General features: G+C 33.0%; 2 protein-coding genes across 3 annotated transcripts in view; one reads left to right on the forward strand and one right to left on the reverse strand.

Annotated features, from left to right (window-relative positions):
- The window catches only part of ETHR (ecdysis triggering hormone receptor), a 108,562-nt gene extending 103,145 nt beyond the window's left edge, over positions 1-5,417 (reverse strand). Inside the window, exon 1 of the mRNA XM_076622994.1 lies at positions 5,317-5,417. The gene's annotated coding sequence lies outside the window, so the exon portion shown is untranslated. The remainder of the gene's footprint in view (positions 1-5,316) is intronic.
- Positions 5,418-5,495: 78 nt separating this feature from the next.
- e (nonribosomal peptide synthetase ebony) lies at positions 5,496-25,306 on the forward strand. Of its 2 annotated transcripts, none has more exons than XM_033341486.2 (13): positions 5,496-6,585; positions 11,923-12,058; positions 12,709-12,984; positions 14,232-14,387; positions 14,823-15,049; positions 15,339-15,401; positions 18,031-18,241; positions 18,476-18,643; positions 22,315-22,511; positions 22,765-22,960; positions 23,365-23,725; positions 24,094-24,544; positions 25,087-25,306. In XM_033341486.2, the coding sequence occupies exons 2-13, from the start codon at positions 11,923-11,925 to the stop codon at positions 25,225-25,227; spliced, it is 2,583 nt and encodes an 860-aa protein (XP_033197377.2). In that variant the 5' UTR covers positions 5,496-6,585; the 3' UTR covers positions 25,228-25,306. The 2 variants fall into 2 exon arrangements, with proteins under 2 accessions (XP_033197377.2, XP_076478812.1); XM_076622697.1 differs by having other exon boundaries at positions 5,496-6,527.
- The last annotated feature ends 555 nt before the right edge of the window (positions 25,307-25,861 follow it).

Raw genomic sequence — 25,861 nt, forward strand, 5'->3', positions numbered from 1 at the left:
AGTTAAAATAGTTAACATTCTAAATAGAAGATAAAATTGTTCTGAAGAACATAGAAGGGCAAAGATAGCTCAACGATATACGTCTAATATTTGAAATATCTGACTAATTATGCCCACGACAATTTTCAATAAGAGTAGTACACGAAACGGTAAATATGAAACAATATTTAAACAGCGAATATAGGATTATGATCATAAACTAATCCATTTAAAATTCAGTTGTAAGTTTTCCTGCTGGTTTCGTAATACGTAACTAACATTGCGTTGCGTTACACGCGTTTCCAATTGGATTATTATGCACGGAGCGATGGTAAGTACAAGCGTGAATTTAAAATCGCATTGATTTGTCTTGCAAGTCTTCTTTACACCTTCAGATTCAAACTCGAAAAATACGGTGGCAATTTACGTTGCACAGCTTCGCTCGTGATCGAAACGAGGAAAAACACGAACAAACACGAGAAGAAGTGTAATAGTGCAATCAGATAGGACGATACGTCGTTAAAGTTTCATGAATCTGTTCGTTACAGATCGTGTGACAAAAATCATACGGATGGGTGATTCCCAATGCAATCTGGAAGTTCCAGTTGCGAATCGGAAGAATGGATTTCAGCTTTAAAAAACGCAAAGTCAAACGCAAGCCACAGCGTCACGCGCGATTATGCGTCACTGATAATATATATATATCAAGCGGTTGATTAATCGGTGCTGGCGTTGCAACTAATAGTAAATGCAAGCTTGTACCTGCTTACGTACTTTGACAAATTGTTCTATCTCGATCGAACGACTACATTTATTATTCTTTCTCCTGTATCATAAATTTAAGTTACCTATATTGTTGCTTTGTCGCACAGGTATTCATATAATTGGCTAAACATTCTAATGTTTAGAATAAAGAATTTCTGTTAGCTTTTATTACACAATCAAACTTAAAATATCATCCTGATATCTTTCTCTCTCTCTACATCATCTGCTAGATAAGTATACAATTGGCTGGATATTGCAAGATATTCGATAATTCCAATTTTATAACATAACATTTTCCTTCTCTCTGTAACATTAATTGTAAATCTATATTACCTACATCGTTCTTCTATCAAACAGGTATCCATTAGGTTGGCAACTAAGTGATTGCAAATTTTGTCATTACCAGCTAATAACAAAATCCGTAATCACTTAGTTGCCAATCTAACTGATATCTGTTTGATAGAAGAACGATGTAGGTAATATAGATTTATATAATATATAATTGACTGGAAATTGGAATTTTCTGTAACCAAGAATTCTCTTTAGATATTCTTGGACAACCATAGTAACATATTTTATCGTCATAATTTCACACAACCTATGCTGTTCTTTGGTTAAATCGATATACATACGTACTTATAATTGGCGGAAAAATTAAAACATTGCATAGAACAGAGAATTGCTTTCAGATTTTAATGCGTGATAAGGGGAAAGGATTTACATAGAAAATAAAGTGGCATTACGTTTGCACTAGGGATCTCTAGGGAGACGCCAAGTAGGAAATTTTGAAGAATGAAACAATTAGTCATAGGTAATGGACATTATACAATAATTAAAAGGACATTAACAATGTTATGCGCCGTCTCCTTGAGATTATGCAACGAGCAATATTTCATAAATAATTCTCCTTGGCTCCCCTTCGGATCTGGTGAAGCTGTGATTTACCGTAACAAAATTGTATCCACTCACGACCAATTAAAAATTTTAAGTCAGTTTCTCATTTATAGCTACGTTAAATCGCTAGTCATTCTATAGAAATTAATTTCATAGATATCGAAAACAATTTATTTGGATTTAGATTTTTAACTAGAAAGTATCTTAAAAGAACAGAATTCTAGGATGCCACTTAATTTTTAAATTCAAATCTTCAAGAAAAGAATCCTAAAATTTTACTCTATAGTTTATTAATATCATATGGGTATTAATAACGATTTTCTTTATTTTGATAGAGTTTCGGTCAAAAAACATTCCAAGATAAAGAAATTTTAAGATGAAAACTTTTCTTAAATACTAAATTTCTCTGTAGAAGATAAATTAATTTCAAACTTTTAGTCGCTAATTCATTATTAATAAAACAACAGATAATTTAGTTTTCCATATAATAATAAAATTTATTGAATGCTCATCTGAAAAATTATATACAAAATTATGAATAGATGTGAACTACGAATAATTATGTTAAGAAAAATGTTTCTAAAAAAGGTAACTTAATTTTTTTATACAATACCACAAATAATAATAGTGATTGTTATTCTGATAGATTTTTCATTAAAATAATAACTCTAACTTGCAATCTTTTTAATTTATCAAGTTTTATGAAACATAAAGTGATTCTAAACTTTTTATTGATAATATATTCTGCAATGATAAAGATAAAGAGAGGGTGTGATATACTTGTGATCGGCGAGCGGCATTCGGCCGTAATAAACAGTAAGCAAGCAATAAATCCTTGAAACAAATATTCCTAAGTGGTTATGATACTCCTGTTTACGTTCTTATAGTCGTAAGTTTGTGTTATAGCCGTCTCCTTAAACGCACATGTTTCAACCTGACCACCAACTTACACCGAAACAAAATTAATGATACACTAAAATTATCCAATGAAAACTGACAAGCAAGAAGTACCTGTATCTTTCATATTCTCATTCCCGTAAGTGCGTATCTTTATGTTATTATCATTTTTTATAAGATGACGTTACATGATTCCAGCACGATAAATCATGCTTAACGTTGTTTTTGCTCATTCGGTCGATTATCATGGTTAACATGTTCGTTATATATCTGATTTCTATTTTCTACAGGGAATGTTCATACGATACCTGTATTTAAATTCTGAATTATTATGAAATACTTGTTATAATTTGGGGATTTTTACAGTCGATACCATACATAATCTACAGTACAAAAATTTCTGGATAAATTTTTAATTTTAAATTGATATTCTTAAAGTGATATCAATTGGGTTGGCAACTAAGTGATTGCGGCTTTTGTCAATAGGTGGTATTGATGATATGTAGATCATAGATCAATAGATGAATGTGAAATAATATCGGTGTTATTATTACTTATTATTACAATTCTTGTGTTAGGCTTTCGCTAAGAGTTAAGTTAGGCTTTGTATAACACGTTTAGATAATAAAGTAAAAAGGTAATCATAATATAGAAGTATATGAGTAGATATATAAGTAACATTAAAATAATACTCGTACAAGAATATGATAAGTAAAAGAAAGTAGTATAATACACAAACACTGTTCTATAGTTGTAAACTATTACTTAAAATTATGAAGATAGCGTTTTGAAAATATAAAATGAAAAATCAAGTACAAAGTTAGCGTTAAACGCATGTATTAGTGGAACTTGAAGAAGTTAATAACACGTTGATCATCAATGACGTTAATCACGGTGGTCATCAATGATTCACTTGTTATTAAACGTTTTAAAATGACAAATGCCATGGATTGAAAAATGTTCAACAACATGAATGACCTAGATAACATTGTGAGAGAAAAAGTGCGCGAATACAATATACAGTCAACTCTTCTATAACACTATTAATTTGTTCTATGCATCTCATTATAGTATAGAATACTGTATAGCATATCGTATATGTATATGTGTAGAACTATCATCCTTTGCTTAGAAATGCTTACAGTCTACTGTGATATATAGTAGAAGATTAATAGAACGACAAAGTGAAATAATTTTACGATCCACTGATTTTCTTGAGGTCGTCATGACAAACGCGTTTATCCATGATAAAGTTACGTAGAAACGTGTAATTAAGTATAATTCTTAATTCAAGGATTATTGGATATTGTGTCGCGAGCTCGTTCGAGCTTACGATAGAACGAATCGGCTCGCCCTTATTCACTTGTCAGAGTTGTCTACATATCTACAGTTTCCGATCGTGTATAAATAATTACTTAGTAACTGGTTCAATCAAGTGGCAAACGATTTGATTAGCTTAGTTAGTTAATGTTATTCTCTGCCTTTGTTTCCCACTTTCAACCAATTTTGAATAATTCTGTGCAAACTCTGGATTAATCAATTTTAAATGAAGCTAATTTTAAATAAATAAATCCTACGGCAATGCTAAAAAATTGTATGCCAAGTACAAACTAATTATTTAAGTAATTATAACTAAATTTTGAACAATTTTATGCAAACTTTGAAGAAATTCAAAATAACTCGGAAAGAAACTTTCATCCGTCTGTACAATCTTGATATGATCCTATGATGCAAACTTTGAATCAATTTGGAATAATTCGGAGAGAGACTTTGAGCTACCTTCTCATCAGAAATATGTATCAGCCTCATATCATCGTTATAGGAAAGAAACAGTATATTATCACGTCACAGATGAGAAGCCCTGTAAAAATTAATTATGATCATTAATTTCACTTTTACTATTCCAATACTTGCTTCTGATCTTGCTAATGACAATGTCTACAGTCTATGGCACAGCGTCATTTAATCGTCAGGAACGTCATCATAATTGAATGTATCAATTACACATCGCTATCCTAGAAAAAAGTCAGACGACAAAAAGAAGAAAAATGAATAGAACGAAAGAACCGACTTACATGTTGCATTAAAATTACGAAGTCTACGATCTACGCTTCTAGAACTTAATTACGTAGTACTCGATTACTATTGCATACCATATCTCATAGTCTCCAGTTTTGGACATTCTGTCACATACATACACACACACACACACACACACACCAGTATCATATCTACTAGAAAATGTAAAAAAGTTACTAATTATACTACTATATACTGCTATAACTACACTTACATATTACTACTATCAATAAATTCATACACATATTACCATATAGAATATTACTATATCATATAATTGTTATGGTTGTACTACACTGCTGAAATTTTAAATGTAGCACAACTATAATATGACTTCTGTTAGTAGTAACTACGTTACTGCTACATGTAGCAACATAATACTATACTACTATGCCACTATGATATTCGGAGTACCATGCTATTACTTGTACACGTATTACCATTTCAATAACTATACTACTCATATAAAACTACTATATATAATATGTCGTACGACTATGCAAAACCACTACATATATCTAATACTATTATAACTGCATTGATACTGTTATACTATATATAATATAATGCTGTAACTATTGTTGCAATGTACATAATAACCACTATAATATCGTAAAGCTATTATACTTGTATTATACCACTGCACTGTATATAACATAATGTCACAACTATAGCGCTATAAGTACAACTATTGAAACATACCATACATGAAACGGAGTTCTTTATCGACGGGATATCACTGAGGAAGTAACACTTCCTCAGCAGACGACGGTGGTATACAGCCGACACAAAAGATGCAGAGAGATGGTGGTGGCAGGATGGGGGACAACGAACAATTCAGGGTCCTCGTAACCGGTTCTATATAAAAGCACATGCAACATCAACGGGAGGAGACATTCTCACCGAGTAATCGGACCGGTGATGATCGAGCCCCATATAAGGTCATTGAGTTACCGCCACCCGAACCAGTACCACTCTCTCAATCAGTGTACCCTCACGAATTTTCAAGTGCAACAAGTGTATCAACCGTCCATCTCCGTTACTAAACGACGTGTGTTTTAAAATACAAGTTTATAAACTAAGAATTAACTAAATAAAACTAAACTAAAATTTAAATCGGCATTTAACAAGGGCATATTAAGGCAGAGGATATTATTTTAGATCGGTATTCAATCGATTTTATTGGCCAGAAGATATTAAAGTAACATATATTTTCTATCGTTTTCATTCAGATATAATAGACAATCGTGAAACGAAGAGAAAGAAGAAAGAGAAAACAAGTGGTCGTGCGTAACAAGGAAGGAAAAAAGCGGGAAAATTGTAAAGAGAAAGGAAGAATAACCACGAATGGGAGAACAATCGTAAGTAGAGAAATACAGAAAAGTGAAACGTAACATACGTGGAAAACACTGCTGTAATACCGTGAAAACTACGTAAAGGAATAATCTCGTTAGAAGAGAAGAAGAACGATCTGAAACTAAAAGGAGACAGAAAAGTCGAAGATATACGTTCAACAATTTCAAAATACGTGACAAATCAAAAAGAAGAAGAAGAATCGTGACGAACAAACATTACGAAAATTTCCAGCGGGAGGAAGAAATAAGGAAAACGTCGCCACTAAACAGAGAAGATAAGAGCTTACAATTAGTAAGAAAGTGTGAATACGTGGAAGACTCAGTAAGAAAAAGAAAAAAGAACAGAATCTTGGGGAATTCGAAGAATCCGTCAAATATTATCCTATCTACGAACATATCTAACGATAACGTGAACTCTCGTTGAGAAGTCAAGCGGGCAAGAGTGAAAGTCCTAAATTCTATCGAAGTTTCAAGTGTACTGCTGCTGGTTCTTTAATAATATCGAGCACCTGTCCGAGTTTTGGTCGAGTTGGTCGCCGGATCTCTGACGAAGAACAGGTACGATATCAAAGACGAGACGCGAAAAGGTCAAACCACGTGAGACAGCAGTTCTGAGGTGAGCGAACGCGAAAAACTGCATCTTGTTCTACGGTGAATTAGTCAGTCGCATCGTATAAACGATGTTTCATGGAAAACATCGTAGCAAACCACTTGTATAAACGTAAATACATGTACGTTTAGGTCAATTTTCCTATGAGAATGAATGTGCAAAGTCTAGTGAAAGTTGGCAATTAGTCATGGGAAATGATAGGAGGATGGAGCAATTGTTTTGGTTCGTTTTTGATTCTTGCTTTAGCTTAATACTAACAGTTGAGAAACATAAAAAGATCTGGAAAAATGAGTCTACAATTACTTTGGTCCTTTTTTAATTCTCGGTTTAGTTTAATACCAATTTAGAATTTATTTAATACCAGTTTAATACTAATTTAGAAGCGTAACAAGATCTGGAGAAACCAGTTCACAATATATTTCCATTCGTTTTTAATTCTTGGTTTCGTATAATAACAATAATTTAAAATTATAAGAAGATTTAGAGAAATTTATATTTTTATTTTTCTCTTTTTTTTTTGTGAATCACTGATATCTCAGGATATATGTAGTAGTGTTAAAACATCGTTCTAGTAGACTGAAGAGAATAACATGAAATAAATTGGTCATTCACTCACGATTAAAGTAATTAGGCCCTTAAGTATTTAAAGTATGATAATAATGAATCGGAAAAAATTATACGAATCCTGAAAATCTTACAGAGAAATCTATTAAGAAAATTAATAAGTCTGACAAAAATATGTCGACAAAATGAATTTTTAAAGAAAAAATATTACTTGAAATCAATGTAGGTGTTGTAAAATCAGTCTGCGTTTAATTAAATTTGTGTCATCGTTGTCTTAGCGATATTACAGGCAATATTTCAATATTAATAATATTTATCGATAACTAAAGTAGACAAAATTTAACATTTCCCGAAGTTCCCGAATATCATTTTATTCTTATAGACACTACATGAAACGTTTTTCTTTCACTAGCAATTTCATTTCAACTGATCATTTGATTGAAAATCACATAAACGATTATCGTTCAATCAACGTTTCCAGATTCGATTACTATCCACTTAACGTCAAATAAATGTCAATACCTTAACCACTTATTTTATAGGATCTGCTGTAAACCTCCAATTATACCGTAACACTATAATTATGCATTGTAGATTATTAATAAAATGTTTTAAAGCATTGACATTAAAGTTTCCTTTGCTACAATAGAAATTACGAGTTACGAATTTACGGTCAAAAATTACGTGATTTTATATTATATCGTTTGAATTTGTATTTTACTTGATTATATAACACTAACCATCTTTATCGTGTAAAATATAACAGTACAAATTAAAAAGGATAATCTAAAACGAAATAATAAAATGCAAGATCTTACGCATCGCTTAAAGTCCAACGATATCAGTCGAATTAAAAATTAATAATAGTTGCCAACTATTTGCTTCAATATGTTTGCGTACTTTCGATACTTTTGACACCAAAAATTGATAACAAAAAACCTAGATTCCTGAACATAATAAATCATGAAATATAGTCAGATACTTTCAATCGCTGGAACAACTTCTCGTTTCTTTCTAGTTATTACAAAATCTAGCAGACTTATATAAGCGTTTCACGCGTTTCTCTGTCGTATCGTCACTTGCGATATCACCGGGAAAACTATAACAGTCACGTTTTCGACTAGTTGCACTTTGACGACAGTCTTCCTTTTTTTTTTTTTTAATCATTATATTAATCTTTACATTCAGTTTTCAACGTGTAAGATAAAAACGCAGAAAATTACGATGCAAATGTTAAAACAACGAAATCAGGACGTAGAAAATTGCTACTGAGAGGTAACGGCGTAGGTCATTTGCAACGATCGGTGAAAGTCAACTTCACGATATAGAAATTAATCTTAATTCAGAAAATTGGCAGTTGAAAGCAAGCAGCTGGTATAAAGGATACAAATAAGAAGGTTACAAAATACCTTTGGTACAATATACATACACACAAATTGAGTGGCTTTGGTCTTGCAGAATTTATTGATATATTATAGAATCGATTCTAACTTTTTAATGACAGGAATCTTTCTCAAATATTTATTTGCTCGATCAGCATAATAACTTACAAGAGCGCAAAAGAATTGGAAGTGGAAGAAATATTCACAAAGATTGGTAAGAATAACGAAGGTATTGTGTGAAAAAATTTATTTAAAGTTATTAAAAAATAGATTAATCAAGTATTTTTATGAATTACGATTAACTATCGATTTAGAAAAAAAAACTAGTAGGAAAACTTGTTAGAGAAGAGACGAAATGTTTCAAAATATTGGAAACAGAAGGACGAAACTACATCGACGAAAACTAAGGAAAAAAAGTTATTTAAAAAATCTACTTCGATAGCTCAAAGGAAATTCATAGTGAGAGATACGTACCAATACACCTATAATCAGTAATCTACAATCTAAAAATTTAAAACCTGTAGCCAAAAATCTAAAACGCTTCAAAGACACATTCCCCTAAAATTGTTAATTGTCGCTGTTTAATTATCGGAGTAGAACGTTCTACCTTCTCGTTTCGAGTCGATCCGTGCATCAAATTGATTGACTAAAGCACTTTCACACGTACAACTGAATTATTTTGTAACAGCGGAGGCTACAAATTTACCGTCGCTACTGAATACGATCAGTTAATTATTAATTTTCTTTATTCTACCAACGTGACGAAATCGGTGAGTGGGGTAACCTAGCACAGATTACTTCATTCTTACCAACTCACGTGTAAGATAATAATAGATTCCGTGTTTGATAACATCTTGGTGTTTTCTAAAAAAAAAAAAAAATACTAATCATGATTTCTAAAATATCAGTAGCGAAATAGCACGTGTTCCTTTCTTAATCGTAGAGTTCAGCTTTGACCCTAGTTTTCTATTGTACTAATTAACAAACAAAAATGGGAAAACTCTATAGATTTTTATTTTGATTGATATATTATTATATTAACGCAATAAATGTTAATTTTTGTTAACCGTTTATGTCTTGCATTATATAGGATGGTCCGTAACTGATGATACAATTGGATACAGACGATTGTACGGGGAAAAATAAGGCGGAAATATATAATAGAACAAAATATTTTCATATGACGCTTCGTTTCCAAAAACATCGAGCGTGAAAATTTGACACGTTCAAATTTGGCTAATTTCGAACTGAACGAGAGTAAATAATCGACAGGACTATTATTGTAATTCGTTACAAACTTAATCTATACGTGAAAATAAACAAAAAATGTAGGATACATTTTCTTCACGAGATGCTTTGCTTTCGAAAAAAATAGTTTTCAAAATGGCTATATGTATCAGATCGGAGTTAACACTTAGCCAACCTAGCTATATGTTTCCACCGCGTACTAGTTAAAAAACAAAGAAGTCTAAAAATTATTTAAGTGATTAATTATATTTTACGGTATATTTAACGATTTCACATATTGTTTACACAAAACATCAAATTAGAAGTATACAGGGTGGTTGGTAACTGGTGGTACGAGCGGAAAGGGGGTGATTCTACGCGAAAAAAGAAGTCGAAAATATAGAATACAAATTTTTCGTTTGAGGCTTTGTTTTCGAGAAAATCGACTTTGAATTTCGCTCGGTACGCGTGCACTTTATCGCGTCTCGTTATAACGGATCTCATTGTAGATCTTTGTCTCGATGGAAAAATTAAAAAAAAAAACAATTTTTATTCCATATTTTCGACTTCTTTTTTCGCGTAGAATCACCCCCTTTCCGCTTGTACCACCAGTTACCAACCACCCTGTATATTAGAAGTATAAAAAAATATAGGTAAAATTAAAAGCATTAAAAATAACTAAAGATAAATGACACAACTGAGAGTGAAATTAAAAATTCATAATGCATTTTAATATTTTTTTACAGTGTGGTATCGTTCGATTTACCAATAGCGTAACTCTTTAATTAATTTTAACACCACTAAATTGGTGTATTTTATTATATACTGTGCTTTATATATGGCGCAATTAATTATGAACGATTCCAGGTAAACAATAACTGATAATAACAACAACAACAAAAAAAAAGAAAACGCTTTGCTAAAGTCAAAAAGGCAGATCTCCCCGTTCGGTTACACAGTAATGTTCTTTGCAGAGAAGAGATCTCTCTATTCGGTTGGCTAAGTGTTAACTAAGCATATTCCAACATTGTTTACTTAAAAACGAGGTTTTGAACGGAAAAATATTATTTATACACTCTTGACTCATTTTTGTATAATAACCTCCTGTTGACTGTTTACTCATGTCGATACTTAACCAGGTATAAATATACCTGATAAATATTCAAACTCGATATTCTCAGGAACAAAACGTCATATGGGAAAATTGTGTTGCATATTTCCGACTTATTTTCTTACGTAGAATAGAACAGACCACCCGTTATTACTGTCAGTTTTGCGATAATAATAGGAACAATAATCTTAGCGGGCTACCGTCTAGAAGGCAGCAAAATAAGTTCGTTAGAATAAGAACTGAAATAGACAAGAAGGTTTGCTGATTTAGAATCTGGAGAATCGCAACTATTAATCGCTTCGCGCTATCGGCCAGACGCTTTTCCGACTTTCTGTTTCCTGTTGTTAGGAATTTTTTTACAATTATCGGATAATTGAGGAAACATCTGCAAGTTTTCCACGACTGAACTTAATCTAGCACGTTCCATTTGTCGTTCGGAATTTCAAATTCTCGTAGCTATCGATGAATCACAGATAATAGCTCTGATGAACATTTTTAATCCTGAACGACTCACCAGACTCTCCGTCTCTTCCCATTAACCGGTAAAGCATGCATTACGTCCATATTATAACTCTGAATGTGAACGTTGATGTATTTATGGAAAATTGAGAGTTGCAAAAATACTTGCGAATGCACGTAATACGCAGAATACATAAAATATCGAACATATAGTAATCTACTAGGTAAAACAAATGTCTATTTAAGTTTCATTCTTTTAGTTGCATTCATGGAAGTAGAAATTTACATGGATATTTTGTAAGAATTTTCATTCTGAAATGGTGAAAGTAATTCCTCCAAATGTAAATTTATCTATCATTAGAAATTATAGAAACTGTAAAAAAATAATTATTGAAAGCTATACTATTTCTCCAGCATTCTCTCTTCACCGTCGTCACGTAAAGGAAGATAACGAACTTTTACTTTAGAAAAGATCTTTTTCTGGAATTTTTTCTAGAAAAGAGTTTTATTAGTAAAAAGTAAAGTTGCTTAGAGTAACAACTAGCAAAGATTCGTTAAATATTGAGAGTCGATTGAAAATCATAAAATTTACACCCACAGATGGGCACTATTCTGCAACAGTCGGTGTTAAAAGGCCGACAGATCAGCAACGCCGGCAAGGAGAAGGATTTACTTCATAAATTATTCAGTCAAGCGGCGGCAAATTATTCCAGCCAGCTGGCAATCCGCTATGAAGGTACTTGTCATTGATATTCTTAACGGGAAATAAAAGAAGAAGTAAAAAAGAAATAAAAAAGGAAAATACAAACAGGTGACTGGGTGAAAGAAACAAGTAGAAAAATTTCTGACATACTAACACGATCGTTTCGCAATTTGAAAATTCCATAAAGTTAGATAACGTCTCGAAAAGATTTTTTTTTTTTATTTGGAAGAATTTTACGATCAATTCTCATTGAGAATTATAAGTATTCGTCGTTAAACGTACATAATCTAATTTACGAAAATTGAATAGTTCCACCATAGAGGGAGAAAATCCTATAATAACGAGCATATAAATAGAGAAAATTCTTATATCAAATTCAATTGAATTTACTTTATAATAATTGTTATATTTATATAATACAATTAGTTGGATTTACGCGCGAATAAATATTTTCCTATTTATCCTCGTTGCGTCTATCCAAACATCTTAGAACCGTTCAACCGACAATAATCGAATGCTTTGGATTTTAATCAAACATGAAATGTAACAAATTCTCCGCCTAAATCTATCCGCCTAAGATTACATCCTGAGATTCGAATCTAAAATCGAGCGGTTTTAAATTCAGACAAACACGAAATACCATTGCACCATTACACGTATTATACTTTTATTTTGCAACGCAGATGACGATGGACACGAGTATACTATGCTTTACGATGAGTTGAACGAGCTGACTAACAAATTCGCCAGAGTATTCCAAAAATTGGAAAAGCCAGACAATTTATCGAAATCATTCGTAGCAGTATGTATGAAGCCATCGCATCGACTGCCAACAGTGTTAGTTGCCATATTGAAGGCCGGTATGGCGTATCTGCCCTTGGACGCAGAGTTTCCGATGGCCAGGGTGAAACATGTTCTGCAAGAAGCAAAACCTTTCGCAGTGGTGATAGAACAAGGAGGTAAATACGATAACACTTGCTCACTTGTCTTCCTCCTCTCCATAAACAGGCTGTTGATCTACTAAACCGGTTTCAGTATTTTCGATGTTCCGCGATATGTATCTACTGCCACTCCGTTTAGCGATCTAAAATTACACCTAGTTTTCGATTAATCCTTCGCTGTAAGCATATTTTTCTGATAGCACTAACAACTATGTACATAGCCGAAACGAAGTGTGAATAAATTTGTATTTATAGCTGTATTTATAGCTATATTTGTATTTATATTTTGTATCATTCATTCAAAGACACTCTGTTTGCTAATGTTAGCAGAAAAAGAAATCACGTTTCTTTATCTTTTTTGATTACTCTCATAGTTTCACTCTCATAGTAGTTGCAAATGGCAAAATACCCAGATGATTATTTAATGACTCAATTACTAATTTCCACGGTTTATTAAACGGGCGTAAGCTAATCGATTTTTTCAAGATCAAGCGATTGCTTCTTGGTTTCTGCGTGACACAAATAACACATTAATTTGCTTTAAAAACTTCGTGTTATTTGCATCGAACTATTCTCCAGTAGATGCACGGTGGAACGTGTCGATCGGTGACTTGGTTTAACAAAAATTTCTCCCAAAGAGAAATCTACGCTGTACGTTTCGAAACACATTGTGTTCTCGCCAGGGTTACGAAGAAAAAGAAAGAGAAAAGATCCTGTTTCTTTGTCTTTCCTAATTACACTATGTTTCGCGGTAGTTGTACAAATATCCGAGTAAAAAAGAGAAGCAAAAAGAAAGGAAACGAAGCAAAGTAAAACGTGAGAGAAAAAGATGTGTGTCGAACTAGATCTGCTAGAGAGTATTACGCTGTAAAACGATTTTTCCTTCGAGCAGTAAACGGAAGGACCTTGCTATCTATGCAGATTGGCGTGCTGGATTTTTAAGGTCGACAAAGAACCGCTCCTACGAACGTTCGATTTTCTCTGACTACAAGTCACAATTTCCGCAAGCTTAACGCGGCCACGGTTTCATTGACATTTATCGTATTTATTCGCCCGTTTCTCCGCGTAAATAGTTCAGCTGTTTAGCCGAGGGCCGCATCGAAATTCTAATTAAGAACTTTATCGATACCGGCAGAACCGGGAAATTGTCACTGTCCTTTTTAAGGATCTTTCCTTATATATAATCTTACAAAAATCTTTATATATATAAAGTTCTATTATGTTATAAAATTATATATCTTATATATAAATATATCTTTTTTAAGCGGATGCATCGATTTACGAGGGAACAAATACGATAACGTATGAACAGTTGTTGAAACAATCTGAAGCTGAGGAGAAAGAGGATTTGGAGTATAACGAGGACCCTGAAAGCACTGCTATCGTTTTGTATACTTCTGGAAGCACGGGCACGCCGAAGGGTACTGTTCATTTGTTTATATATAATAGTGACAAATTTCATATTTTACGTATATAATAATTAGAACGCGGATTTCTATGCGTTTACTTATAGAAAATGTGAAAATGGAGGGTTGCACGGAATGCACGTAACATGAAAGAATATATAAAATATCCAAAATATAGTGGTTTGTGTAATACTTGCATAATAGTATAGATATAATACTTGTATAATTTGTATAAATATCCACAGCCTAATAACGCAATAAATATAATGAACTATACAAAAAAATACGTTAGCCAGCCTTGTACGTCGATGTGAAGAATTATAGTACATTATAGTAATTACGTAACATTGGAATTATTATTTTTTCTTCTTGTTTCTTCCTTACTTTTCCCATCTTGTTCTTACATTTCGTTTTTACGGCTTTCTATTTTTCTTGATTTCATGATTGAAGGAGTGCTTTTGCCGCACGCGGCTGTGTTAAACCGACTACAATGGCAATGGCGCGAGCTGCCTTATGCCACCGACGAGCAACATTGTATTTTTAAAACATCTTTGACCTTCGTGGATAGCGTGTCAGAAATTTGGGGACCTTTGTTGCAAGGAAGAACCATAGTAATTGTCTCCAAACATATTACCAGGGATCCAGAGAGATTCGTCTCGGTATTAGAAAAGTACAAGGTAAGCACCTACGGTTATGTCTAAGACAAAATAGTTGGAAATTTGTTATCTATAAAAAAAAAAAAAAGAACAGAAGTAAAGGAGACAAAGAAATTCACGGAAAAGAAAAATCTTTGAGAAAAGGAGAAAAAAGAGGAAAGAAATCTCATTTTTTAATTTCGAATCTTTCCGTCATACGACAAACTTTGAACATTATATGGTATATTTGAAAAATTATTTTCATTTACCGTTAAAAAGATTTTTATTCTGCGACGTATTCTATAAACTTTGTCTACGACAATTATTTCAGATTCAACGATTGGTGCTGGTCCCATCGCTACTGTACTCTATGCTGATGTACTTGAATCTACGGGTAAGATAATAATCAGAAATAATAACCACGCGCTCAGGTTCTCAGATCGTAGATCATAGATTATAGATCATAGAACGTAGATTGTAAATCGTAGATCTTGTATGATAAATAGGCTTCCCACTTGTGTTTCGATTACAGATATAAATGACGTAAACATTGTTAAGTGCTTCTGTATCAAGCTATTTCTAAGCACCTTCAACAGATTAACGTTCCAGATACCAACACGTCCCTTTCAATAGACGCAATCTTTATGCATTAGATCCGCTATTCACGAATGGCAAACGTTACGTCGAAATCCGTGTGTTTCACCATCGTTTCTCATATTCATTATTACGAGAAAAAGAAGAAAAAAAAAGGATAATCTAACGACGGGGATAAAAGCATGAAAATTGATTAACCGACGCAGATTAACTTAATCGTTCAGATTGTACGAGGTTAGTGCAGAAAGTACTACCAGTTTAAATGTAGAAGCCGTGTTAAACGATGGGATGTACTTATAGAAGATCACCTAGCTTCATTCATGTATTGACATAAGTCGTGCAAAGTTTCCTGTTTGCCTATTTTAATAATATTGTCGCTGTATCGTACGTTTAAAATGACGACGCGAGTTAACACTAGAACTATCACGCCAGTCAAATCGACTGGTTTTACAATTTTATTTTCAAATTTCTACTTTATGTTATAGTTTCTTTTCCGCGATGATTTAATAACTTTCGCAACGATAACTAAAAGAATGATATAATGAATTTTATTTTGTTTTTTATGTATTCAAAATCGAAATAATTTTGTATCAAGACTACTAATACCAACACCGGTCAAAATGACTGGTACTTGTCAAAGCGTAAAAGTTTTGTACAACTTCCCATGCGGTTTTACAACTTTTACTGCGTATCATTCGATATGATGATATCAGTTATCAGGAAAATTCCGGATCGATCGCTAGAAATACCGCAACAGTCGAAACGACTGGTTCTACAATTTTATAAATGTGTCAACCCTCCGTTTAGTCCCTTAGTCCCAGGTGGATTGATAATACCAAAAATGTACTACATAACATGGAACTGCTTCTGTAAGAAAGTAATAAATCAATAAATATGAAGATATTCTATTATTACGTATTTTTTAAAGACCAGTCATTTTGACTGGTTTTGGTAGAAACAGCTCTGTGTTAACTATCGGTAGTTCTATCGTTAAAGATCCCGCTGATGACGCTTTTGCGCTTCTCGAAAGCTGTAAAAATTCTTCCAAAAGGCATTCACCGCCGAATTACAGCAATTCACGATAACGGAGTTATGGATGAGTTATCGAATAAGAAGTGTGGAAATTCAATAGGGACAGAGAAACTGTAGTTGATAGTAAACATTCAGGCTGGCCGTCTCTATTTACAGACGAGCTCGAGAACGTGTCTGCGATTTCATTGCAAATGATATTCATTGCAGTTTCTTTTTTTTGCAAAACTTAGAGTTGTTTATTCGATAATGCTTCGCGAGAAACGATGATTTAAAAGATTGCGTAAGAAGATGGTTATGTGAAGCGACGGTGGAAACGTATGACAAAGTTATACAAAAACTCGCGCCACGTTACGATAAATATTGAAATAGGGCTGGTAATTGTATTAGAAAATAACTGAGTACATATAATAAAATCACAGACGAAGAAGACATTTCAAGATGCATTTGTATCGTTGTTATTTCAAAACGAGCATTAGTTTCCAGACAACGCTCGTGTGCCTATCTATTCGATCTGTAAAATGTATAAAATATTTTACAAATTCGCGTATTTCTATGTTTTTCTATGTATCTAAGTATTAGGTTGTCCGAAATGTTTCTCTCGTCTTATAAGGAAATAATACACGCACAATGTTTTTTGTTTTATATTAGTTTATTGAATTATCCACGAACGTAATAATAGAGAAAGAACGAAATGGATCACACCTGATTCAATAAAATAATATAAAACACAAATTGTTGTTCATCTACTATCACCTTATGAAACGAAAGAAACTTTTCGGACAACCTAATATCTAACTGACCGAGTTCAAGTAATTGACTCGGTGTATTTATAATCAAGTGTCGATCCAAATGATCTTTCTTATGTGAACATGACGTAGTAGGAAAATTTCTGAAGCCAATCACTTCCCCAAGTCAGTCTGTTTTAAAATACATTATTTCGTTATATACGTGTATATAAATTAATCGTCTTTTCATAATAATCGTCGTATTTCATAATAAATTAGATCCTATGTTTTACAAGATATAAACCATTAATCGCCTGTATTAATACATTAAAGTCGAATATTCCACGATTAAGTAACCCAATTGTGTTAACAACCCAAGTATAACTCAAGGTCATCGAAATCACCGACGCGGAAGCTTTTCAATTGTTCGATCGTAACTCAATCTATTAAGACTTAATAATACCAATCGAGGATAAATATAGAACTAATTTATGATCAAATAGCAGTTAAGACTCGATGATTAAGACACGAACCACGTATTAACATTGCCCTTGGATTGATGCTTGATTAAACAATTAACATGCTTTAAGATTGCCTTCAATACGCTTTAAATGACGGAGATTGATCATATCAGTTAGCAAGTATTGCCTTAACACCATTGACTGGTTTCAGAACAAGGACAGCGTGCTACGTTCTCTAAGACTTTGGGTATGCTCTGGAGAAATGTTGCCAGTTTCGCTGGCGGATCAATTCTTTGCAACTTTCGGCGACGATAGTAAAATCTTGGCGAATTTCTATGGAAGCACGGAGATCATGGGAGACGTTACCTATCATCTGTTGACCAATCGGAAGCAACTACAGAATACGCAGAAAGTGCCAATTGGTAATTGGGAAATTGCTACTTTTTTAAAAACAAAGTATGATAATCGAATACGAGACGAATAGCAATAATTATAGAAATAGAATTTTCCAAACAACTAGTTACCTAACCGTATGAACAATAAATTCGAATAACTGTTCACGGTACTGAAATAATTTGCAAATTTCGCAAGTTTTCAATCGATAAATTCAAACTTCGAAAACAGATTAGTAGAGTGGAACGGATTTTTGATTACAGGCAAGCCGTTGGACAATTGCGTTATTTATATCGTGAACAAAGAGATGCGGCTGGTACCGCAGGGCGAAGTCGGAGAACTGGTAGTCGCCGGAAAGAACCTTGCAACAGGGTACATCCGCGACAGTGAGTCCCGCAAGTTTCAGGACAATCCTCATGCCATCGATCTAGGTAAAAATTTCACGGTTTACTTCATAAACATTTCAACCTTTTGCAATCGACGGCCTTTTCGGTCGGGCGTAGCAGCATTGTAGATAATATAAAATGATTTTATACAAAAATTAACTTAAAAAACATTATATTTTAATAATCTATATATATTTACATCTTCGAACATAGCATTTTTTTAATATATTTTCTGCATTTTTTTACGATAATTTATAAAACATCTGACCAGATGCATTCTTGTATCGCAATTATATAAGTTGTTTCGTGTCTTTATCCTGCTTTGTTTCGGTAAGAACACACCTTACAATCCTTTTTTTCTTCCTGTTAAAATTACATGGAGCTTCCCATTTAACCGAATTCCATCACAGTTAGTAGTCGACGTGGAAGCTCGATCTCGCGGTTGTCGATTATCTCCTCTCAACTGGTCTACTAAAGTTTTTATAAATCACAGCTGGTTAAGTGGCCTTTCGTTCTTTTGCTATTTACAAAATGTATGAATTAATTAAACAAATTTTCAAATCCATTTTTTTGCAGCTTCTAAATTTACGAAACTAGAATACTTGTGCCACGATCGTCGAATCTGACCTAACGTCAGAGACATTGCCAGAATCATAGTTTCGGAAGAATTTGAGCATAAATATTTCATCTCCATCTTAAAGTGTAACACTTCACACTTCATAACAATCAATATAAAGAATAAATCTATTTACGAACCAATACTGCGCTCTCGTCAATTGGAGAGGTCGAAATCTAGCATAAATAGGGGCTATTGCCTCTCATTCTCCTCTCAAGTTGCCACACGGAACACCGTGGTGACGGAAAATAGCCTCTCGGGTGAAAAGGGTATTTTTTTCCTATGAGGATAAAGATACCTTTTTTTTATTATTATTATTTAATTTGTTCTTGCAATTTGCCCAGCAGGACATTTGATAAATTTGTCTAACTTAATTGCTAAATAACATGTGGATGGCTACCCCCAGCGGGATACCATCTTCGAGTTTGACTATTTTATTTCTTTAGCGAGGTCAGTGGGGTGTTTTCTTTTTAATCTTCTTTCTATGAGAGTTTTGCTCGCTTCAGCAATCAGCTGGTTTGGATGTGTTGTCGTTCTTCCCTTGTATTTTTCTGCGTACCTGCCGATTTCTTCTTCGACCATTGGTATTTTTAAGTCTTTGCGTATATCCTCGTTTCTGACGTACCATGGGGCGTTGGCTATTGTTCTCAGTATCTTTGATTGTAGCGACTCTAGTTTATTTATGTGACTCATTGCTGCTGTCCCCCATAGTGGTATTCCGTACGTCCAAGTTGGTTTTATTATCGTTTCCTTTTATTTTCTATGCTGAGTTTAGAACTTCGACTAGTTAACCAGTACATTTGTCTTCTTTTTATCCGTACTTTGTCTACAATTGATTTAGTATGTTGCTTCCATGTAAGTTGTGTGTCTAAGTGAAGTCCTAGGTATTTAACTTGCCTTGTTTGTGTTACGTGCGTGCCATTCAATGATAAAGATTTTCTTTTTTTATTTGGAAGTAGTTTACAATCAATTCTCATTGATAATTATAAGTAAATTATTCTGGCGTGGTACTATAACGTGAATAATAAATAATTATTAATTAATTATTAATTAATAATAATTAAATTAATATAATAAATAATTTGGATATTTCTTCTTTAACTGTAGGTGTCTTAAGGTCACGATGTATTCGTTGGTAACATACCAAGGTGCATCTATTAAGGATCTTAGAGTTTTTGATTGGAATCGTTGAAGAATTTCTATGTTGAAATTACTCGCGGTTCCCCATAGTTGGATCCCATAGCTCCAAACATGTTTTAATACGACTTCATATAGCATTATTTTACTCTGCGCGCTTAAGTTGCAACGTCTGCCGATGAGCCAGTAGAATTTTTTTAATTTTAATTTAAGTTGCTTGGATTTATCTACGATGTGTCGTTTCTATGTCATTCCTCTGTCCAGAATCATGCCCAGATATCTGACTGAATCTGTGTTTGAAATTGGAATATTATTTATGGTCACCAGCTGGCAGGATTGTTTCCGCAGTGTGAAGGTTATATGATTGGATTTATTTTCATTTATTTTGAAGCGCCATTTGTGGAACCACTTTTCCATAAAGTCGAGACCTCGCTGGAGAGTTGAGGAGGCAATTATCGGGTCTGAATGGGATACTAATAAAGCTGTATCATCAGCAAATGTCGCTGTGGTTATCTCTGTTAAAATTGGTAAATCGGCAGTGTAGATGGTGAACAGCAGAAGTCCGAGGACACTACCTTGGGGTATGCCAGCTTCTATTGGAAATGTTGCGGTTATAGCGTCTAAGTATTTAAATCATGAACATCTATTGGTTAGATATGATTTTAAGATGGAGTAATGGGTGTGTGGTAGGATTTTCTTTAGTTTGAACAAAAGTCTTTCATGCCACACTTTGTCGAACGCCTGCTGAATGTCCAAAAGTACCGCAGAACTGTATTTTTTCTTTTCTAAATCTTGGCTGATTTTACGAGTTAAACGATAAATTTGCTCTATCGTAGAATGTTGCTTCCAAAAACCGAATAGATGATCTGGAATTGTTTTCAAATCCTCGAAGAGTGGAAGGAATCGTTTCGTTAGCATCTTCTCAAATAGGATAAAGATATGAAAATGAAAATTCGTCGATATATCAACATATAAATTACAAAAATCAGAGAAGAATAAAATGCCGATAGAAAAAGATAAACGCGTTATATTTCGAGAATTTATAATCTTATATTTATATCTGGATTCAGCCATTTATCGACTATAGAAAATTCTACTTATTTCTTATTTTTCAATCTTTCTTAGTTTTCTCGTTTCCGTAGTTCTTCGATCAAATTTCAATCTAAAGAATGAACAATGATTAAAAACTAAAGAAATAAAAGGGACTGAAGAAGTTTGAAAAACGAAATAAGAGATGAGAATAAATAATAATTTGATCGATATTCGCAACTTTTTCGATGCAAACAAGAGAAACAAATTACGAGCGTGCATCTTGGAGTGTACACACGAGCTTCTGTCTTGCTTCTTTTTTTCTCTGCCAGCTGGCTACCATAATCTCGTTAAGAATATAACGTTCGACCTTATTTCACCAGGGAAATAATTCTCGCAAACACCGTAGAAATCCCCTGTTGTTTTGCCCATGCCGATAGGCATGAATCACCGCATTGTAGTGAAAATTTATTTATCCTCGACGCGTCTCATTACACGTGACACGTGATCGATAACCACGTGTAGTTATATCGAATGGATTACCATGGATGATATGGAAATGAGATGAGAAATACGGAAAGAAAAAAAAAGGTAAAAAAATATTGTACAGCATCAACATTTTTAACATTTCCGGGATTTCAATCTCGACGCATCGCTGTGCATTATGGTCAGAACACACTTGGTATTTATATTCTCAAAGCGATGATTCTTTTCTTATCGAGAAAAGATTTAATTATATGAAATTACTTGTATGAAAAGATTTAATCGAAAAGACGATCTTTCTCTAAAAACGTAGAATTCTATCAACTAACATCGTAGCAACTGACGTTTATTATATGGAAAGATTTGCGAAAAAGTGTTGTTATACCGAAAATTCGTTTTAAGCTTTGTTAGCATAATATAAAAGTTAATATCTAATTTTCGGTTTGAACAGAACACTCGAGGATTTATTGCACTGGAGATTATGCAAGAATATCGAAAGGAGTGATCGTGTACGAAGGACGCGTAGACTCGCAAATTAAAGTTAGGGGACACCGTGTAGACCTCACGGAAGTGGAGAAAACAGTATCAAAGGCACCTGGTGTCGACGAAGTGGTTGTCCTCTGTTACAAACCCGGTGAATTGTCTCAGGTATCATTAGTAAAATTGTTTTAATATCTCTGATATAATATTATTATATATTATATTATAGATATCGTACAAATAATAAGCATCGAATAACGATTATACATATAACATAAAACATAGTTCATACAATTACAATATAGTTGTATCGAACATAATAAAAAATCAGAGGTATAAAATAATGCATAGAATAATATTATATGAAATTACATATACATAAAAAATATTACATACAATCGTTTGTATATCAAATTTTCAGGCACTACTTGCTTTCGTAACTGTTACAAACGATTCGTCCACTTGCACTGTAAAAATTGAAACGTTTCTGCAAGCCAATCTACCGGTATACATGTTACCACGAGTCATCATCGTGGATAATATTCCTCTTTTAACAAACGGGAAAACTGATCGCCAAACACTGCTCAAGCAATACGAATCTTCTCATCTCAATAACGGTACCTGTATAACTTTTAATTTATCTGTTCACTTTATCAAAACATCTACCACATAAAATAATCTGAATTTCGGTACACATTGCAATGATCAAATTATTATAATCAATTGTAAATTACCTCCTATTCGAGGTTCAAGTAAGAATGAACTTGAAAATACGCTTCAAGTGAAATATTTTTTATTACAAGAAGCACTGTCAAATGTTGCAACATTTAAATAATGTAACGTTAATGTAATAAGGATTTCAATTATTTATGTGTAATGTTAAGTATTCTGATAGGAATTATTTTGGTCACATATGAACCGTGGATAACGATTAATGGTCAAATATATATTATAACAACAAAGATAAGAATTCAGAGTTAATAATAATATATATTATTAATTATATGAATATTATATATAGAGAATGAGCAATACATGAACTGCGACTACGCCGACGTACCTGAAGCAGACTTAGCAAAGGCAAAAGTTCTGTTTCCAACGGTGGCGTCTGTAATTGGTGGAGGAAGCCGCGCAGACGTTAGGATCGATGCAAATTTCTACGAGATTGGCGGAAACTCCCTGAACTCGATTTACACGGTAACAAAGCTACAAGATCAAGGTTACGAGATAGGAATCACAGAGTTCATCACGGCGAAGAATTTGGGTGAGGTGCTCAACCGAATGAAAACCAGCACGGATGGCGAACCGATTGACAATGGTCTTAACGAGGAAGAACATATCTTTGAGATGTTGAACGATTCTCATAAAGAGGATGTGACAGAGTACGTAGAGTTCGCTAAATTTACATTTGAAATCTTTTTTCTGAGGAATTTCAAGCGAGAGATGAATCACTAAAAGTGAAATTATAGAGATGCGAATTATTTATCATTTTTATGTGGAGACAATCTAAAATTTAGATTTAGTACAGAGAAGAGTCATGTTTATGCGATAGCAATCTGAGATATAAATACAATCATTTGTCATATTCATAATGGAGACTTATTTATTATTTAAATAAAATTAGAGAGATGAAAATCATTTGTGATACTTATAGAATGAAACAGATGGCCATGAATAAGTATAGAAATAGTACTGTTATCTAAAATATATAAATTTTATCATAGAGAAAGATAATTTCTTTGTTCCACAGGATTATTACAGAAAGTTTCTACAACAAAGCAGACTTAGAACAGTGGTTAATGCAAGATATAGCAAAAGAAGATTACCGTATAATGATGGAGTTACTTTGGAAACCATTGGTAGAAAAGAATTTAAGTTTCGCAGTAAAATCGTCACAACATGGCAGAACGATCGGGGTAGCATTAAATTTCGATCTCTGGGACGAGCCTGAGTTAATTCTTGATTCCAAATTAACGATCGTTTTCGAGTTCTTAGAATATCTTGAAGCACCCATTAGAGAAAGGAAATTGCCAAAAGGAACGGGTCAGATTATTCATAATTTTATGATGACAACAAGCAGTGACCTAAATCCAGCTGAAAATGTAATTTTGATGAAAGAGATGGAAGAATATTGTTTACAATTGGCTAAGAGAAAAGAATATGCTGGGATTTTCACCACCAACACCAGTCCATTAACACAGGTATTAATAATATGTTAAATATACAATTAATTTATTAAAAAGGACACTAGCTTATAGTTTAAAATCTTTAACGAAATTGTAACGAAAGAGACATACTTCTATCACATAATTGCTAACACATTATTGCTAATGTTATATCGAGCATCTCCGAACGTCTTAATCTCCTCTCCTATTATTCTTTCCTTCTAACTTTCCTTCTAGACCATCTAACTTTTGAACTCTTTTCAAATTCCCGCCAGAAGCGACGGTTAACGGAATAACAGAATCATCTCCACCCCCTCCTTTTTGTTCTATTAACTTTTTCCAAATAATATATTATTTCATATATTTAAAGCAACGTTTCGGAAATTTTACTCAGATCAATCAAACTTTTAAAATTATTTCAAAATTCTCGTGAAAAGTATCTGTTATCAGAATCACACATCCTCCCTCAGTTTTTCTTTCCAGTTAACCTTTTTCAGTAGATTTTAATCACTAATTTTATACTGGATTTTGTCAATATTTTAAGAATATTAATTTTATCATTATTTTATTTATTATAGCAACTCGGTATAGACGTGTTTGGATATGAAACAATGCTGACTTACCAAGTAAACAGGTACATTGCCCCAGACGGTACGAAGCCCTTTAAAGAAGCGCCGGACAGTCAACTGGCAATTTGCTCGTTGAAAATGATCGCTTAATGTACCCTGGAAACCAACCGGAAATATTAGCGTTTCGAATTGCACGAGAGTAAAACGCTCGTACCAATGAAGTTAATAAGCGTGTCTGTATTTATATCGATATACCCTCAGATATGATATTAGGGATTAATATACTCCGATTGTATAAGCTACTGTATATTTGCTATTCTTTAGGAAGTAATTCTGTCTAAAATAGTTTCATTACTGTGATTGTTTTGTGTTTAGTATATGATTATTATTATTAATTCTTATATAAATTATAGCAATAGAATAGGATTGATACATAATTAAGAGATATATATATATACCCGTAATGTTAACTTTTCGCAAAACATTATTAATATTTTTGTACATAGAATAGAGTATATACATATATACGTATATACCTAATAGATTATTAGGATTAGATACATATATTTTCCGATTGCTCACTGAATTTTCTACATAAAAATCATAATATGACACAAATTCGAATATTCGAAATAATTATTCAAAAATTATGTTCAGAATATTAGACGCCAAGATATATAGGTTATGTAAATTATGATACGTATGAAATAAGTAAATTACTAAATGATTGAATAAAAAAAGTTCATATACCTTTTAATGTTCTTCTCCTAAATCTCCAAAGTCG

The sequence above is a fragment of the Bombus vancouverensis genome, chromosome 1 (genome assembly GCF_051014615.1).
Source record: "Bombus vancouverensis nearcticus chromosome 1, iyBomVanc1_principal, whole genome shotgun sequence".
Taxonomy (NCBI): domain Eukaryota; kingdom Metazoa; phylum Arthropoda; class Insecta; order Hymenoptera; family Apidae; genus Bombus; species Bombus vancouverensis.

What these genes read in the sequence shown, in the direction of transcription:
- e (XM_033341486.2), top strand. Translation starts at nt 11,923, where the DNA reads ATGGGCACTATTCTGCAACAGTCGGTGTTAAAAGGCCGACAGATCAGC. An exon ending in GCTGGCAATCCGCTATGAAG is followed by an intron (nt 12,059 to 12,708) that starts GTACTTGTCATT and finishes TTTGCAACGCAG; the next exon opens with ATGACGATGGACACGAGTAT. An exon ending in ACACCAGTCCATTAACACAG is followed by an intron (nt 24,545 to 25,086) that starts GTATTAATAATA and finishes TATTTATTATAG; the next exon opens with CAACTCGGTATAGACGTGTT.